The 18,662-nt window shown below is 41.1% G+C and overlaps 1 protein-coding gene across 1 annotated transcript in view; it reads right to left on the minus strand.

The window, feature by feature from the left end:
- The window catches only part of pola1 (polymerase (DNA directed), alpha 1), a 288,061-nt gene that overhangs the window by 68,176 nt on the left and 201,223 nt on the right, over positions 1-18,662 (minus strand). Inside the window, exon 35 of the mRNA XM_072585034.1 lies at positions 3,021-3,137. Within this exon, the coding sequence (XP_072441135.1) occupies positions 3,021-3,137 (117 nt within the window). The remainder of the gene's footprint in view (positions 1-3,020; positions 3,138-18,662) is intronic.

An 18,662-nucleotide genomic window follows, 5' to 3' on the forward strand; every position in this document is an offset into this window, starting at 1 on the left:
AGGAGGAAGAAAAGTTGAATTTATTGATCCAGGAGCGTAGGGGGAGGAGCAATTGAGGACTCTGATCTGTACTTGGAATTCAGAAGAATGAGGGAGGATATGACAAAACTTACATAATACTGAGAGGCCTGGATAGAGTGGATGTTTCCACTATTAGGAAAGGGCACAATCTCGGAGTGAAAGGATGACTCATTAGAACTGAGATGAGGAGAAATTTCTTCAGCCAGAAGGTGGCAAATCCGTGGAGCTCATTGTTGCACAGGGCTGTGGAGGCCAAGCCAACGGGTGTATTGAAGTCAGAGATATATAGTTTCTTGATTAGTAAGGGGGTCAAGGGTTATGGGAGAAGGCAGGATATTGGGGTTCAGAAACATATCATCCAAAATTAAATGGTGGAGCAGACTCAATGGGAAAAATGGCCTAAATCTGCTCCTATATTTTATGGTCTTATGGGATTCATCAGAGTTTACATAAGATGGATGATAGGAGAAGAATAAGAAAAGAGGTGTCAAGAATGAGCATGAGAATTTCAGTGACATTGGTAATAAGCAGGAAGCATACATGCATGAAACTAGAGATTAAGTAATTTGATTGTGTAGGGTTTACAATTCAGTGCAAGGTCCAGCAGGGCACCTTCTATGCTCCAGTATATTGTTATACGAATTGACAATTAGCTTTCCCTCTCCACACTAGCTAGGATCCTCAATTTTCAGGATAGATGGTCAATGCAATAGATAAGGGGTGGCTCCTGACAAGCGAGATGTTCCTCTTTAACCTTTGCTTTCCCAGGAGTCAATGCTGAGTAACAGGTCGTGCAACTGTTTCCTTCTTTGAGTTAACTTTTAAAGATTTTCCATGACAAATAAGCCTACAGTAACTCTATTTAGGAATTCAAGTAAAATGTTTAAATACAGTGAAGCAATTAATAGCTAAAATACGCTTAAAATAGACAAAGAACTTCATATATGAACTGAAAGATATCAGAACATTGAGAAAGAACATTAGAGATATTCTATTTGTTAGGCTAGGTGATTAATGATACTCATGTTTCTGGTTGGCTAAATGACCTGCAAATGTCCTCAACATTTATTCTTCTTATTCTACAATACTGTATGGAAAATGCTGTCATTTAACTTGGGCAGTAAAATGTGCCAACCCAAACCACACAGAAATAAAAGTGAAAATGAGGACTGCAGATGCTGAAGATTAGAGTCGAGGGAGTGGTGCTATAAAAGCACTGCAGGTCGGGCAGCATCCGAGAAGCAAGAGAATTGACATTTCAGGCAAAAGCCCTTCTGCCGAAATGTCAACTCTCCTGCTCCTTGAATGCTGCGTGACCCGCTGTGTTTTTCTAGCACCATACACTGATAGAAAGTCCATTCACAGGAGTGTCTGCTGACTGAATCCAAATACAATAATACCTAGTATAAAACTGTGAACACAGTGGCAACTTCTAAAAGTAGAGCTGTGTGGGGTGTTTAAAAAAAAACAAATGGAGACCAAAGATTCAGGTCTGGTCAATTTGTCAGTTAAAAGAATAAGTAAGCCGCATCCAAAATGACAGAAACCAAAGGAGATTTAAGTACATAATACAAACATCATTAACAAAGAGATAGTGAAATAACGTCCCATCATTCTAGGCGTCATTCATATTCATCTCAATGTCAAATCTCCCCTCAAAAGCAACTGCAAATGAGAATGTAATGAACCATTTTATTTAGACAAACAGAGTATCTTTCATCTACTTTCTATCGACACAGAGAGTCAACTCACTAATGTTGCTGATGTTTAAACTTTGTCTCAAGAGACAATCTCTCCATATTGGGGATTATCCAAGTGAACCACTTCTGAACTGCCTTCAGTGACACCACATCTTACCTTAAATAAAGAGACAACTGCTCACAGTACTCCAGATGTACTCTCAGCAGCACCTTGAGGAGTGGCAGTAAGACTTCCTTATTCTTGAAATAAGGGCCAACATTCCGTTAGCCTTCCTAATTAACTGCTGCACCGATATTGTAATTTTCTGTGTTTCGTGCACAAGTACCATCCAAGTCCCTTTATGTTGGAGTTATTCTCCATTTAAAAAATACTATTCTTTTGTTTTCCCTTCTAAAATGAACAACTTCACATTTTCCCACTTTACACTCCATTTGTCAATATTTTTCCTCCATTCATTTCACCATTTCTTCTAAACTGTCTGTATCCCCCTTGCAACTTGCCTTTCCACCGATAGGGTACCCTATTGAATATCAGTGCATCATTCATGCCATGCCAATGTGTATGGGAGGGTAGGGAGACAGAGAAAAATAAAATGCTGCCAGGCACCAATTTCCCAAAAGGTTTGTGGAACATGCACAGAGCCCCTATCTAATGAGGTTTTAATGAGCATAGCATTTAGTTTAAGAGGCTGCCAGGGATACAAGCATAGATATACCCTATTATGTTGCGTACAACGAGAGGTTAATTAGGACACTATCTGCGTTCAAGTGCTTCGATACGTGGAGAGACGAGAGTCTGTGGATCTTTGTGCACATGCAGTAAAGGATCAGATGGGCATTCTAATTGGAAAGAATTTTAAGATAATAGGGAATAACTTTTGATTGCCTGGCAAGTCAGTAAATGTTACAATCATCAAAATAATGAAGAAAATACTTGGAATTTCTTCTACTTTAAGAGATTTGTTAGTTCATGGAATTTCTTTGCCTAGTTAACATTAGGAAAATTTTTGCAAATATGTAAATGACTTATTAATAAAGGGTGGGAGAGTAGACTAAATGAACAGCTCTTATACAGCTAGCTTGGCTATTGTTTTACAGAATTTCTCTGTTGATACTGTAAACTTATCCACTCTAATCATAGAATACGAAAATGTTAAGAGCAAAGGAAGTTAACATTGCTGACCAGAGCATTTAAAATACTTCTTGACAAATACCTCACATTGTAGAGAAAACATTGATAATTAATGGGACCTCAAAAAGAAGTTAACTACTCAATAACAGAATTGCAAAAGTAGTTACCTCTGGTTTAAGGACAGCCTTTATACAAGCTTGGCACATCGGACCATTTCGAGAAAAGTTTAGTGGAAGGTGACGAGTGCGATTCTGGCAAGTTTGCTCTTCACAAACTAGCCATCCCTGTAAAATGAGGAAAGACAGTGAAAAGCATGAATGAGATAAAGTTTTCTTCCACAACGTAAGACTCAAACGCCACTTGTTGAATTTCAAGCTTTCTTCCAACAACTGTGTCTTGTGTTCACCAAGAGACCAAGTCTCCTCTGATAAGTCTGCCCCTTATTCATTATGCAGCAAGTAGAATTCCGAGGATCGACAAGCAATGCCCTGCTCCAGCTTGGAGTGTAATGGAGATCACCAATCATATAGTCATAGAGATGTACAGCACAGAAACAGAGCCTTCGGTCAAATTCATCCATACTAACCAGATATCCTAAATTAACCTCACCCCATTTGCCAGCATTTGGCCTATATCCCTCTAAACCCTTCCTATTCACTTACCCATCCAGACGCCTTTTAACTGTTGTAATTGTACCAGCCTCTACCACTTCCTCTGGGAGCTCATTCCACACACACACCACCCTTTATGTGAAAAAGTTGGCCCTTAGGTCCCTTTTAAATATTTCCCTTCTCACCTTAAACCTATGTCCTCTAGTTCTGGACAGCCCCATCCCTTGTTTTTCTTCTCTATCCATGCCCCTCATGATTCCATAAACCTCTAAGGTCATCCCTCAGCCTCCAACGCTCCAGGGAAAACAGCTCTAGCCTATTCAGCCTTTCCCTGTAGCTCCAACTCTCCAACCCTGACAAAATCTTTGTAAATATTTTCTGAATCCTTTCAAGTTTCACCATATCCTTCCTATAGCAGAGAGATGTGAATTGCACATAGCATTCCAAAAGTGGCCTAACTAATGTCCTGCACAGTCGCAATGTGGCCTCCCAAATCCTATATCCAATGTCTGACCAATAAAGGAAAGCATACTCAATACCTTCTTTACTATACTATCTACCTGAGAATCTACTTTCAAGTAACTATGAACCTGCTCTCCAAGGTCTCTTTGTTTAGCAACACTCCTCAGGACCTTACTATTACGTGTATAAGTCCTGCCCTGATTTACCTTTTCAAAATGCAGCACCTCACATTTATCTAAATTAAACTCCATCTGCCACTCCTCAGCCCACTGGCCCATCTGATCAACATCCCGTTGTAGTCTGAGATAATCTTCTACGCAGTCGACCACATCGCCACTAATCACAGGGAACACAGAAATTCCCGTCAATTTCTCAACTTCCATCCATCAGCCTTTTCTGTAGGATCCTTTCGGAAGGATATAAAGACTTCAGAGAGGTTGCAGAAAATATTTAAGAGCACAGTTTGATGGATGTGGATAGATGCAAGACGCTAGGGCTGCTCTCCTCAAAGAGAAGATAGGGGAGATCTGAGAACGGTGTCCAAGCCCATGAGAGATCTGGACAGCAGAAATGAGAGAGAAATTGCTCTCATTGGCAGAAGGGCAGAGAGGAGGACACGGATTTCAGGTTAAACTGTGACGCCAGGAAAAGTGTGTTTACGCAATATATGGGCAGCATCCAGAAATGACGGAGACAGATTTGATCATGGGTTTCAACAGGGATCTGGATAATTACCTGAACAGAAGTATTTGCAGGACTGTGGGGGAGTAGGGTTGGGGAATGGGACTGGCAGAGTTAGTCTTACAGAGAGCTGACCTGATCCCAACAGGACCCAGCGGCCTCGTAGTGTATGGTACACTAGAGTGGATGGATGGAATTTATTTCTTCTGCTGGATAATTCCAGGGAGCTCATAGTGATGTGAAGAAGGACAGTGGAAAAATTGAAAACTCTCTACCTGAAGAGTTATTGAAGGTGGAAGTTTTATTTTTGTTGGGTAGGAGTACTGAAGGGGAGTGGAGCCAAGGTGAATAGTAGGCCTGAGGACACAGATCTAATGGCGGGGCTGAACTATCGCCTCTGTTCCTCCTCTCGTGTTATTGGGAGGTCATGTTACAGCTGTACAGGACATTGGTTAGGCCACTGATGGAATATTGCATGCAATTCTGGTCTCCTTTCTATCGGAAAGATGTTGTGAAACTTGAAAGAGTTCAGAAAAGATTTACAAGGATGTTGCCAGGGTTGGAGGATCTGAGCTACAGGGAGAGGCTGAACAGGCTGGGACTGTTTTCCCTGGAGCGTCGGAGGCTGAGGGGTGACCTTATAGAGGTTTACAAAATTATGAGGGGCATGGATAGGGCAAATAGATAAAGTCATTTCCCTGGGGTCGGGGAGTCCAGAACTAGAGGGCATAGGTTTAGGGTGAGAGGGGAAAGATATAAAAGAGACCTAAGGGCCAACTTTTTCACGCAGAGGGTGGTACAGATATGGAATGAGCTGCCAGAGGATGTGATGGAGGTTGGTACAATTGCAACATTTAAGAGGCATTTGGATGGGTATATGAATAGGAAGCGTTTGGAGGGATATAGGCCAGGTGCTGGCAGGTGGGACTAGATTGGGTTGGGATATCTGGTCGGCATGGACAGATTGGACTGAAGGGTCTGTTTCCATGCTGTACATCTCTATGACTCTATCTAATTCAGAATTAAAGTTCAGGTATGTACAGTCTGGTCCAATCATGTCTGAAGGTATGGTCACACCTCGATGCTGCTTGGAGGGCCAACTTGTGTTTCTGAAGGACTTCTTTAAACTATGATGCTCTCAGTGTGGTGGACTTGGCTCAGAGAATGCTGTAAGCCCTATTATGGCCGACACTCAGAGCGTGCCTTGTACAGCAGGATTGTAGGTCGCATTTCTGGTGACTTCCAATGGCCGATGAACAATGAGGCCAGTGGGGTCTGTTGTGCTATCTAGGTGTTTTCGAGATTCACAAATTAATTTTGCTCCACAGCCGTGCCTCCAGCTTCCTTGGCGCTCACTTATAGAATTCCCTCCTGGAAAATCTCCTCTCCTACTTTAAAGGCACTTCTTAAAACTTAGGGCTTAGTCTCATTAACCCAGTCTTCCATTCGCCCAAATAAAGTAAAATCTACGTTATCTGGCAGACAGGGGGGAATGGTGGAGACCCATTAATAGAGTTACATTACTCCAGACAGAAGACACTTGCAACATCTTAACAAGGTGCACAGTTTTATTCAATAATAATGATGTACAAATCAAAATTAACCTCAATCTATAGGTTAAATAATACATGAAAATGCAGCATAGTACTCAAGGTACACTATTACGAAAAACAACTACTGACAAGAAAGCTTCAGAATCATTTATGACAATGTGACCAACTGACACGAAATAATATTTGGTAGACCTTCACTGTGTAATGTAAATTATCTAAATGCTCAGGCTTCAGGACTTCTCAGAGAAAGCTCTGAAGTCAAATTTATTAATCATCTCTGGAGGTCACTACATATCACGTTAATATTGCCACTTGCAAATCATCTATATTGAGCACATTTCCTCACGCAATTTATATTGGAGCTAAAACACACTTGGCCCTTATATAAATGCTGTGTCAATGAACCTGCTTGGTCTCACTGGTATTTTTGCCTGGATTTTCTGCAGGTTCTTTGCATCACCTCAAAGAACGCCAGCAGACTTCAGGTGGAGACTGTCAAGAAACCTGGTCAATGACTGCGTCTGCACAAGTGTTTCTGTTAATGTTCCATGTAGGCGATGGTGGAATCTTAGAAAACTCATCTCAGTTTCGAGATTAAATAGGAAAAGCAACATCCATAGTTTAACACATTTCTGGCAAGAGCCTTCATAATCAGGGATTAATCAGATAATTCGGTTCTAGCCTGTTATATTCTGAAATAGAAGTCAGGGTTTGGCCCCCAACTATGCAAGTAAAAAGACTAACTAGTCAGAAAGTAATAAATGCCGAGTTAGATATTTAATGTAAGAGAAATAAAGCTGGATGTTGGAAAAAAAAAATCACCTTCCAAATTCTGCATCAAGACCAATAACATAGAATAATTCTTGCAAAAGAAACCATCAACTCTCGAGACCCTTCCAAAAAGTGTAGGGTAGAGGAAAGAAAGTAAAAGGGGGAAGACAGCAATTTAAGGTTGAAATGAGTTTTTATATTTGACAGGTTTTCACAATGAATGTCAACCAATTTACTGAATTTTGCAGCAGATTTTCCAAATAGACACAATTGGCCATTTGACTTATTGATCTGCTCATTTCAGTAATCATCAGCACTGTCACAAGAACATTGAAAGGATAATAACAAGGACCATCATGCTCTTACAGCAGAATCTGTTAAAAGCAGAGACTCTAATTTACACAAATTTTATAATAAATGGATTACTAAAAGTTCACATTTTTTTTCTGCAAGTGTCCCATATTGTTCAATTGATTATAAAGTGCTGTTGGGGAATGACATATTAAAATAGAACAGCCACGTTTTATTTATTTCTTCCTTCCTCCTATATGAAATTAAAATAATTGCCTCTCTATCCTTCTTTCCAATCAGTTGAAAAAAGATGAAACTGCAACTGTTGACTTATCCCTCATCGCTCCAATGCTGACCTACAGTTGGAATGTGCAAAATAAACAGTTACCCCACTCTATTTTCCCTTTTTGCCAAGGAGTGAACATCTCACCATTGCAATATTTAGGAACAACGGTATTACTGGCTGAAAAAAAGACCAAAGTTTACTTTCTCTCATTTGGTTAATACAACAATGGTGGAGACTGTGAATATTCACAGCAATCAAATTCTGCAAATTTGTCAATAACAGGCCAGAAATTACTACAAAGGAATGGCAGCAGTGGAGCAATTTGAGAATCAAAAAAAAACTTATTTTTACCACTCTTTGCAAACTGTCACATCTCAAGTTGATATTGACCTTCCAAAGTGTTATTCTCCAAAAGAATTCTATATAACATTAATCTGAAAGAGGAAATTTACTCCAATGAGATGGACTAACAAAGTTTGCATCGATGGATCTCAACCCAGATTCATTCACAAACATACAGAAATACTCAACTAAAAGTTGCAATATAGAGCCATCCAGCATCTTCCACTGAGGCACATCAAGTTTCAACATGAAGGGTAGAAAACTCTGTTTCATCATCAAGGCTGAGCATGAAGCTATGTTAGGGCAATATGTTAAAGCAGTTGTATGCAAAGATGCAGTTACCACAGGCTCAGTGAATTGCATTATACAGCTTATTGACAACTTCTATTTATTTCTCCCTACTCAGAAGTCTACAGTAAAGGAGGTATACTGTATACTTTTGGGTGAGGACAACCTAAATTTCTAGAGGGATTGTATAAAAGATGCACAACAGCTAAAAGGCAGCAACATGAATAAATTATAGGATCCAAAGCAAGGACATTGGCCATGATCTTTCAGTGTTTCCTAGACTCAGGGGAGGAGGCAGAAGACTGGCGAACTGCAAACATCATGCCCTTGTGCGAAAAGGTTGCAAGAAACCAGGCAGTTCCCACTTTGCAAACGGGTTCTGTTCTCAAGCCTGTTGGCAAGTCACTTTGTGTGCAGTTCAGAAGACAATATAATATAAAATAATCTAATATAAGCATCCATATGTTGTACCTTTAAACATTCATCTTAACACACCCCTGTGGGATCATGATTGCAAGTATAAGCATTCATAATTTGGACATTTGTAAATCAGGGACCCCGTGTAATCACAGCAATTGTAGACCAGTAGGTTTAACTTCAGTGGAGGGGGGGAACGTCTAGAAACAAAAATGGATTGATTAGGAAGAACCAGCATGGATTTTCAAACAAATGCATAAAATCAGAGAATTACAGACTGGAAGCAAGCCATTTGGTCCATCCAGTCCACACCAACCCTCTGAAAAGCATCCAACCCTGACCAACTCTCTCTTCCTATCCCTATAACCCTGCATTTTCCATGGCTAATCTAGACATCCATGGACACTGTGGGTAATTTAGCATGATTAATCCACCTAACCTGCACATCCTTGGAATGTGGGAGGAAGCTGGAACACCGGGAGGAAACTCACTCAGATGTGAAGAATATATAAACTCCACACAGACAGCTGCTAAAGGTGGAATTGAACCCACGTCCCTCACGCTGAGAGGCAGGGATGCTAACCACTGAGCCACCATGCCATCCATTTGTTGGAGATCTTTGAAGTTACAAGAGAAAGGGATTGATGATGGTAACATGTTTTTCGACTTTCAGAAAACATGTCACACAACTGGCGCGAGCGAAAAGTTACAATTCATGGAATAAAAGGACGGTAACAACATGGATACAAAACTGGCTGAGTGATAGAATACAGAATAATGATTAATTAATTATTTTCGAGTGAGTTATGGAGTTCCCCAGAGGTCTGCATTGGAATACCTGCATTTCCTGACTTATGAAATGAGTTAGATTTAGGTGTACTGGGGATAATTTCAAAGATTTGGATTTTACAGAGCTTGGAAGCATTGTAAACGTTGAGGACAGTATAGAACTTTAAAAGGACAGAGTCAAGTTGGTGGGGTGGCCAATAAAATTCAATGTAGCAAAGTAGGAGGTATAGTATTTTGGCAGGAAAAACATGAACAGAGAGTTGGGATATCTGGTCGGCATGGACAGGTTAGACCAAAGGGTCTGTGGGAAAAACATGAACAGAGAGTTGGGATATCTGGTCGGCATGGACAGGTTAGACCAAAGGGTCTGTGGGAAAAACATGAACAGAGAGTTGGGATATCTGGTCGGCATGGACAGGTTAGACCAAAGGGTCTGTGGGAAAAACATGAACAGATAGTTGGGATATCTGGTCGGCATGGACAGGTTAGACCAAAGGGTCTGTGGGAAAAACATGAACAGAGAGTTGGGATATCTGGTCGGCATGGACAGGTTAGACCAAAGGGTCTGTGGGAAAAACATGAACAGAGAGTTGGGATATCTGGTCGGCATGGACAGGTTAGACCAAAGGGTCTGTGGGAAAAACATGAACAGATAGTTGGGATATCTGGTCGGCATGGACAGGTTAGACCAAAGGGTCTGTGGGAAAAACATGAACAGAGAGTTGGGATATCTGGTCGGCATGGACAGGTTAGACCAAAGGGTCTGTGGGAAAAACATGAACAGATAGTTGGGATATCTGGTCGGCATGGACAGGTTAGACCAAAGGGTCTGTGGGAAAAACATGAACAGATAGTTGGGATATCTGGTCGGCATGGACAGGTTAGACCAAAGGGTCTGTTTCCATGCTGTACATCTCTATGACTCCATGACATTAGGGGTGCAAAGCTCTGGAAATGTCATGGAGGTTGATTCATTTGTGTCACTGAAAAGGACATTGGATGAGTATTCAACTAGAAATAACATGCAGGGATATGAAGAAAAGGCAAGAAATGAGCATTATGTCCGGAACTAGAGGGCATAGGTTTAGGATGAGAGGGGAAAGATATAAAAGAGAACTAAGGGGCAACTTTTTCACGCAGTGGGTGGTACGTATATGGAATGAGCTGCCAGAGGATGTGGTGGAGGATGGTACAATTGCAACATTTAAAAGGCATTTGGATGGGTATCTGAATAGGAAGGGTTTGGAGGGATATGGGCCGGGTGCTGGCAGGTGGGACTACATTGGGTTGGGATATCTGGTTGGTATGGATGGGTTGCACCGAAGGGTCTGTTTCCATGCTGTACATCTCTATGACTCTATCGTGCAGACCTCCCAATCAAATAGCCTCCTTTTGTGCGGTAACATTTCTGTGATAATGCAAGAGCTCTTTGACCTTGCTTCATCACAAGATAATGGCTGATCTGATTTTCATCTCAAACACCACTTTCTTGCTTGCACCCCATCGTTCAAACATATTTCTCTCAGCCTGGAATACATTCAGTAAGTTGGCCTCCAAAGGGTAGAGAATCCAAAAAAAACTCATGATTCTGAGAGAAGAAATTCCTCATTTCCATCTTAAAAGGTGACACCTTATTTGGAATCTATGCCCTAGTTCTTGATTCTGTCACAATAGGGAACACTTTTCTCCAGGTGGGCCTTCGGTTTAAGGTGAGAGGGGAAAGATTTAAAAGGGACCTAAGGGGCAACATTTTCACATCGAGGATGGTGCCTGCATGGAATGAGCTACCAAAGGACACGGTGGAGGCTGGTATAATTACAATATTTAAAAACCATCGGGACTGATAAATGAATACGAAGGGTTTAAAGGAATATGGGCTAAATGGTGGCAAATGGGACTAGATTTATTTAAGGCATCTGGTCGGCAATGGATGCATTGGACAGAAGGGTCATGCTGAACATCTCCGTGATTCATAAGACAACCGTTTTATGCAAGCAACCAACTTAACAAATCTTCTAAAGGGTGAGAGATTGCAATGCTCCAAGAAGCAGAGTGATCAGGGTGTCCTCATGTGAATAACAAATGGTTAGTATGCAGATACTGCAAGTATTCAGGAAAGCTAATAAAATGTTATGATTTATTGTGAAGGGAATTGAATCTAAGAGTATGGAGTTATGCTTCAGTAATAGAGCATATTGGTGAGACTATATCTGGAGTACCATCTACAGTACTGGTCACTGTGGTTATGGAGGGATGTTAGAGTGTTGAAAGGAGTTCAGAGAATGTTCATTAGACTAATATTTGGATTGCTTTATGAAGAAAGTCTAGACAGGCTAGGTTTAGGACTTGTCTAAACTCCAATGGATAGATGTGATCAAATTGAAACATGCAAGATCCTAAGGGGACTTGATCAGGTGAATGTTAAAATGATGTTTCCTCTGTGAAGAACTAGAACTAGGGGTCATAGTTTAGAATAAGGTATTGCCCATTTAAGACAGAGATGAGGGAACTTTTTTTTCTCTCACAGGGTTATGTGTCATTGAAATTCCCTTTCTCAAAAGGTAATGGATGCAGAATCCTTAAATACTTTGAAGGCAGAGGTGGTTGATTTTTGATTACCATGGGGATGATAGATTATTGGATACATGCAGGAACATAGGTAGAGTTGAGATTAAAATCAGATCAGCCATGGTGTCACAGCAGGCTCAGAAGACCAAGTGGCCTTGTTCTTATGGTCTATGAACTGTTTCGAGGGCAAACATATCCTTCCTTAAATAAAGGAGTTCAAGGTTGCAGTCTACACTCCCACTTACGATTTATATAGTTGTAGAAAATATCCTTGCTTTTCTATGCCATTCTCCTTGCAACATAGCACTGTAAACCACTTGCCTTTTTATGTCATGTTGACTTTTTGAGTTTCATGTACGTGGATATCTGGATACCTCTGTACTGCAGCATTTCACACTCCCACTCTATTTAAATAATGTTTTGCCTTTTCTCTTTTTCCTATCAAAGCAGATAACCTCATATTTTCCAGCATTATACATAATCTGTCTCAGAAATTAATGTTTCACAGGGCAGAGTTGTGGATAACACAAGCAGAAAGGATTTTGAGGCGGTGGGTAAAGGTTGAGCAAAACACAACTGAAACAAATTGTGTTTAAGAATCTTCGAAGAGCAGGATGAGCAAAAAAAGGAAGTAGTTTAAAAAATTGGTTTCAAAAGGCAAGAGCACAATGTAAAAGAGAACAGCCACTGAAGGTTGAGCAGAAGGAGATGGAAGGCAAAAGAACAAAGACTATGCCTGTACCAATGGAGGGTGGGTGGGAAGGATCCCTTTAAGCATGATGGAGGGATTTAAAAGGACAAAGACTTAACTACATTCAGTCGAACTTGGGAGGGTAATTAAAAAAAGCACAACTTTGTGTGAATAACAAAATCTGCCACAGTGTTGTGAACAATTTTATCTTGTGGAAAATTCAGATGCAAGTTTTGAATGCATTGGTTCAGAGATGGAAGATGGCAATTTTGTTGAAGGCCAGAAGTAGAAAGGAAACTCATCTCAGGTGGTGTGGAACATGCACTTCTTGAGTCAATGTGCACTGACAGCAATCAAAACACAGATATTTATGGAAGGTCAAAAGCAGAGGGTGGCTTTATGAATGCTGTAGAAAATTTCACTTCATCCAACAGGAAGTGAGTGGGTTTGGCATCAGGTGGTGTTGGAGCAGTGTAAGATACAGACAATGTTAGTCATTATAGGTCTAGAAGGTAATCAATGATCTCGAAAATATTTGGGATGAAGTCAGGGGTACACTGATTGTGGGACATGGACAGGAAGGTCTGTGGAGATATGACACCTTTGTTCTGACTGACAATGGGGATGGCTACTATCTAGTGGATGGCAAAAGTGAAACAAGGAGGATGGATTGATTAACACTGATAAAGGTAGCAAAGTGGATGAGATCAAGAAGAAAGCCATTGATAGAGTTACATATTGTAGGACTTTAACAGAGAATGATGAAAATTAACAAAAAATGCAAGATAACTCATTAATTGGGAAAGAAAGGCAAAGTTCAAGATAGAATGATGAATAGAAAATGGATGGACAAGTGATACATGGTTTCATTGGATGTTGGGCAGTTTTTAAAAAAGTCTTTCATAAAATGTAGGCATCACTGGCAACACCAGCAATTACTGCTCTCCCTAATTGCCATTGAAATGAACACCTTTGGAAATAGCCGAGAGAGCTAGTTAAGAATTAATCACATTGCTGTGGCTGGAGTCATACATAGACCATAATGGGTAGGAATGCCAGATTTCCTCCCTTGAAGAACATTGGTGAACCTGTCAGAGAATAGGCTGCATTACAGTAACTGGGAAGGAAAGAAAAAAATTGTCAAAGAGTGTGGGAGACAAGTGGGAAGCTTTATCAACAAGAAACACATTGTTCATTTTTCTCATCCTCTGGATCGAATTTTCACTTTCCTGAAGTCACCATCTCAGGTGTTGGTGTAGTTACTTAGGAATCAAAATCGCTTGCCTTGTCTAAGTGTCATTTGTGCACAGAGTGAGTTATTGACAGGCTATGAAACTTCTAAAACCTTTACAGTCTAACCCAGTCTCTTTTCAAAAGCAAGTACTGAAGCAGGATGAGGAGCGAGCACCAAGGCTGATTTGCTCTCTCTCCCTTCCCCCAACAATTGTCAAGAGGTCAATTAAAAATCTTCAGAATGAGCTAATTCAACATAGGCAGAAATCCTCCAGGTGCACATGGTTTTGTGCAACATTTGCAACTTCTTCTCTTCTCATGTTTTCTAAATTACATTTAAGCTTCTGGTACTTAGACTTTCAATTTTAAACAAAACTGAGATCGAGTCAAGACATTTCAAAGAAAACTGCATTCTCCACTTATTCACAGCTGTTACGGGGACCATGTCCATTCAATTGATGAAACTAGCAAGGTTAATTTGTAAGGACGTCCTACCAGTTATAACAACATGAAAAAAAGTACAGTTTTTATATCACCTCGGTAATTAACACTTACAAGAGTATGTTTATACATACTATCTTGTAATCTCTCTTTACAAACTGCAACAATAGGTGTAACTGCTTCTCGTGAAAATTAAACATGCACGTCAATGTGTGGGGAGCTATTTTGAACAGTTAATAATAGAACAGTATATCTTTTTTGTTTTCCTTTGATAATTAGGTCTCCAGTGCAGATTAATTTCAATATCACAATTCTAAGGAAATATTTTTTTCTAATTGAATTCAACATATGTGCTATGTAGTAACAACAGCAAGATAATATTGTCACATACATAACAGCAATTAGTTTTGCTCTCATTTACTGTTTGATTTTGCTTTGGACCTGCGACATTGCTTCAGGAAATATAATTTCCTTCATTGTTCTCTAAATATACGACTTCTATTTGAGAGGGAATATATTTACTGACCTATTTTACTACAGATTCTAATCACGTGAGCAGGTGCTGCTGTGTTCAACAAGGCCTGGAGTAGGATTTGAACCTGGGCTTATTTGACTCAGAGGCTAGAATACCACCATCTGAGCTACTGATACTCATCAGCATTTCAAACAGATTAATAGGATGTGTCTAGCATGTGGGTGAAACCAGTTAGCAAGCATATAGTTCAATCTGCCAGTTAATTTTTCATTTCAACCTACACGTTGGCTAACAGCAATGTGGAAATCTTGACAGAGCTAAATGCGTAAATCTGTCAGTTCACAGCCTTTACATCAGCAAGTTTTCTGTAGTGCCTTCTCATGACAACATAATCAATCTGGGTGCCCTACAGCTCCAGGCTAAAGCTTGAGGGACTAGGAGTTGGTTTGGGCCCAAGACTTGCAGTATGCGTGTCTGGTTGTATATAACCATGCTCTGGCATTCATTAACCAAATTCCTAGCTATGGTCAAATAGCTCCATGGTCTTCTGGATACTCGTAGTGAAAACTATGACAAAGAAACTGGGGTAAACCCAGAATTAGACTGTTGCCTAAATATCAGGTACTGATGCTCATTTAATGAGCCAGTGCAGGCACAATGGGCTGAATGGTCTTCTTGTGTACTCGAACAGTTCTGTGATGTGATGCAGACATACAAGATCAAGACATTGGCATCAGCTAGATATGATCATCACTGGAAGTGATTCTCCAAACAGCACTCTCAACATATATAACTATCACTTTAGTGTGTGCACAGCAGGGATGGGAATAAAGGAACAGCAGGAGGTCATTCAGCCCATCAAAACTGTTTCATCATTTAATACAGTCACGGCAGATAGATCACTTCAATACCTTTTACCCACTTTACCCCCCTGACATTTAACTTTTTCATTATCAATGGTATAATCAATCTCTACTTCAAACATATTCAATGATTGAGTTTCTACAATCCTCTGGGCTAGAGAATTCCAAACATTCATCACCTTCAGTAAAACTTGCCTCATCTCCTTTCCAAATGGCACTTCCCTTATTTTTGAATTGTGCCCCCTGGTTCCAGACTCCCCAACCACAGGAAGTATCTTGCTGAAAGGGATAGACAGGATCGATGAATATAGATAATAGACAATAGACAATAGATGCAGGAGTAGGCCATTCAGCCCTTCCAGCCTGCACCGCCATTCAATATGATCATGGCTGATCATTCCCAATCAGTATCCTGTTCCAGCCTTATCTCCATAACCCTTGACTCCACTATCTTTAAGAGCTCTATCCAATTCTTTCTTAAATGAATCCAGAGACTGGGCCTCCACTGCCCTCTGGGGCAGAGCATTCCACACAGCCACCACTCTCTGGGTGAAGTAATTTCTCCTCATCTCTGTCCTAAATGGTCTACCCCGTATTTTTAAGTTGTGTCCTCTGGTTCGGCACTCCCCCATCAGCGGAAACATGTTTCCTCCTGCCAGAGTGCCCAATCCTTTCATAATCCTATACGTTTCAATCAGATCCCCTCTCAGTCTTCTAAACTCAAGGGTATACAAGCCCAGTCGCTTCAGTCTTTCCGTGTAAGGCAATCCTGCCATTCCAGGAATTGACTTCGTGAACCTACACTGCACTCCCTCAATAGCCAGAATGTCTTTCCTCAAATTTGGAGACCAGAACTGTACACAGTACTCCAGGTGTGGTCTCACCAGGGCCCTGTACAGCTGCAGAAGCACCTCTTTGCTTCTATACTCAATTCCTCTTGTTATGAAGGCCAGCATGCTATTAGCCTTCTTCACGACCTGCTGTACCTGCATGCTTGCCTTCATTGACTGGTGGACAAGAACACCCAGATCTCTCTGAACAGCCCCTTTACCTAATTTGATACCATTGAGGTAGTAATCTGCCTTCCTGTTCTTGCCACCAAAGTGGATAACCATACATTTATCCACATTAAACTGCATCTGCCATGCATCTGCCCACTCACCTAACTTGTCCAGGTCACCCTGTAATCTCCTAACATCCTCATCACATTTCACCCTACCACCCAGCTTTGTATCATCAGCAAATTTGCTAATGTTATTGCTGATACCATCTTCTATATCATTAACATATATTGTAAAAAGCTGCGGTCCCAGCACGGATCCCTGCGGTACCCCACTGGTCACTGCCTGCCATTCCGAAATGGAGCCGTTAATCACTACCCTTTGTTTCCTATGAGCCAACCAATTCTCCATCCAATCTAGTACTTTGCCCCCAATACCGTGCGCCCTAATTTTACTCACTAACCTCTTGTGTGGGACTTTATCAAAAGCTTTCTGAAAGTCCAGGTACACTACATCCACTGGATCTCCCTCGTCCATCTTCCGAGTTACATCCTCAAAAAATTCAAGAAGATTAGTCAAGCATGATTTCCCCTTCATAAATCCATGCTGACTCTGTCCTATCCTGTTACTATTATCCAGATGTGCCGTAATTTCATCCTTTATAATAGACTCCAGCATCTTTCCTACCACTGAGGTCAGACTAACTGGTCTATAATTTCCTGCTTTCTCCCGCCCACCCTTCTTAAAAAGTGGCACAACATTAGCCGCCCTCTAATCCTCAGGAACCGACCCTGATTTTATTGAACTCTGGAAAATAATCACCAGCGCATCCACGATTTCCCAAGCCACCTCCTTCAGTACCCTGGGATGCAGGCCATCAGGTCCTGGAGACTTATCAACCTTCAGACCTAACAGTCTCTCCAACACCAAATCCTGGCAAATATAAATTCCCTTAAGTTCAGGTCCTTCAGCCACTGTTACCTCAGGGAGATTGCTTGTGTCTTCCCCAGTGAACACAGATCTGAAGTACCCATTTAATTCCTCTGCCATTTCTTTGTTCCCAGTAATATATTCCCCTGTTTCTGTCTTCAAGGGCCCAATTTTTGTCCTAACCATGTTTTTGCCTTGGACATACCTAAAAAAGCTTTTACTATCCTCCTTTATATTCTTGGCCAGTTTACCTTTGTACCTCATTTTTTCTCTGCGTATTTCCTTCTTACTAATCCTCTGTTGTTCTTTAAAAGCTTCCCAGTCCTCAGTTTTCCCACTTATCTTCGCTAAGTTATACTTTTTCTCTTTTAACTTTATATGTTTCTTTACTTCCCTCGTCAGCCACGGCCGCCCATGTCTCCTCCTGGGATCTTTCTTCCTTTTAGGAATGAACTGATCCTGCAACTTCTGCATTATACACAGAAATATCCGCCATTGTTCCTCCACGGTCTTCCCTGTTAAGGTATTGCACCATTGAACTTTGGCCAGTTGCTCCCTCATAGCTCCATATTTCCCTTTATTCAACTGAAATATTGTCACTTCCGATTGTACCCACTCCCTCTCAAATTGCAGATTGAAGCTTATTGTATTATGGTCACTACTTCCCAATGGCTCCTTCACTTCGAGGTCACTGACCAATTCTGGTTCGTTACACAATACCAGATCCAGAATCGCCTTATCCCTGGTCGGCTCCAGCACCAGCTGCTCTAAAAATCCATCTCTGAGGCACTCCACAAAGTCTCTTTCTTGAGGCCCGATATCATCCTGATTCTCCCAGTCTACCTGCATGTTAAAATCCCCCATAACAACTGTAGTAACATCTTTGCGACAAGCCAATTTCAGCTCCTGATTCAACTTACATCTGACATCCAGACTACTGTTTGGGGGCCTGTAGATGACTCCCATGAGGGTCTTTTTCCCCTTAGTGTTTCGAAGCTCTATCCACACTGACTCTACATCCCCTGACTCTAGGTCCCCCCGCGCAAGGGACTAAATATCCTCTCTTACCAACAAGGCCACCCCACCCCCTCTGCCCATCAGTCTGTCCTTACGATA

The sequence above is a fragment of the Chiloscyllium punctatum genome, chromosome 15, assembly GCF_047496795.1.
Source record: "Chiloscyllium punctatum isolate Juve2018m chromosome 15, sChiPun1.3, whole genome shotgun sequence".
Classification (NCBI taxonomy): domain Eukaryota; kingdom Metazoa; phylum Chordata; class Chondrichthyes; order Orectolobiformes; family Hemiscylliidae; genus Chiloscyllium; species Chiloscyllium punctatum.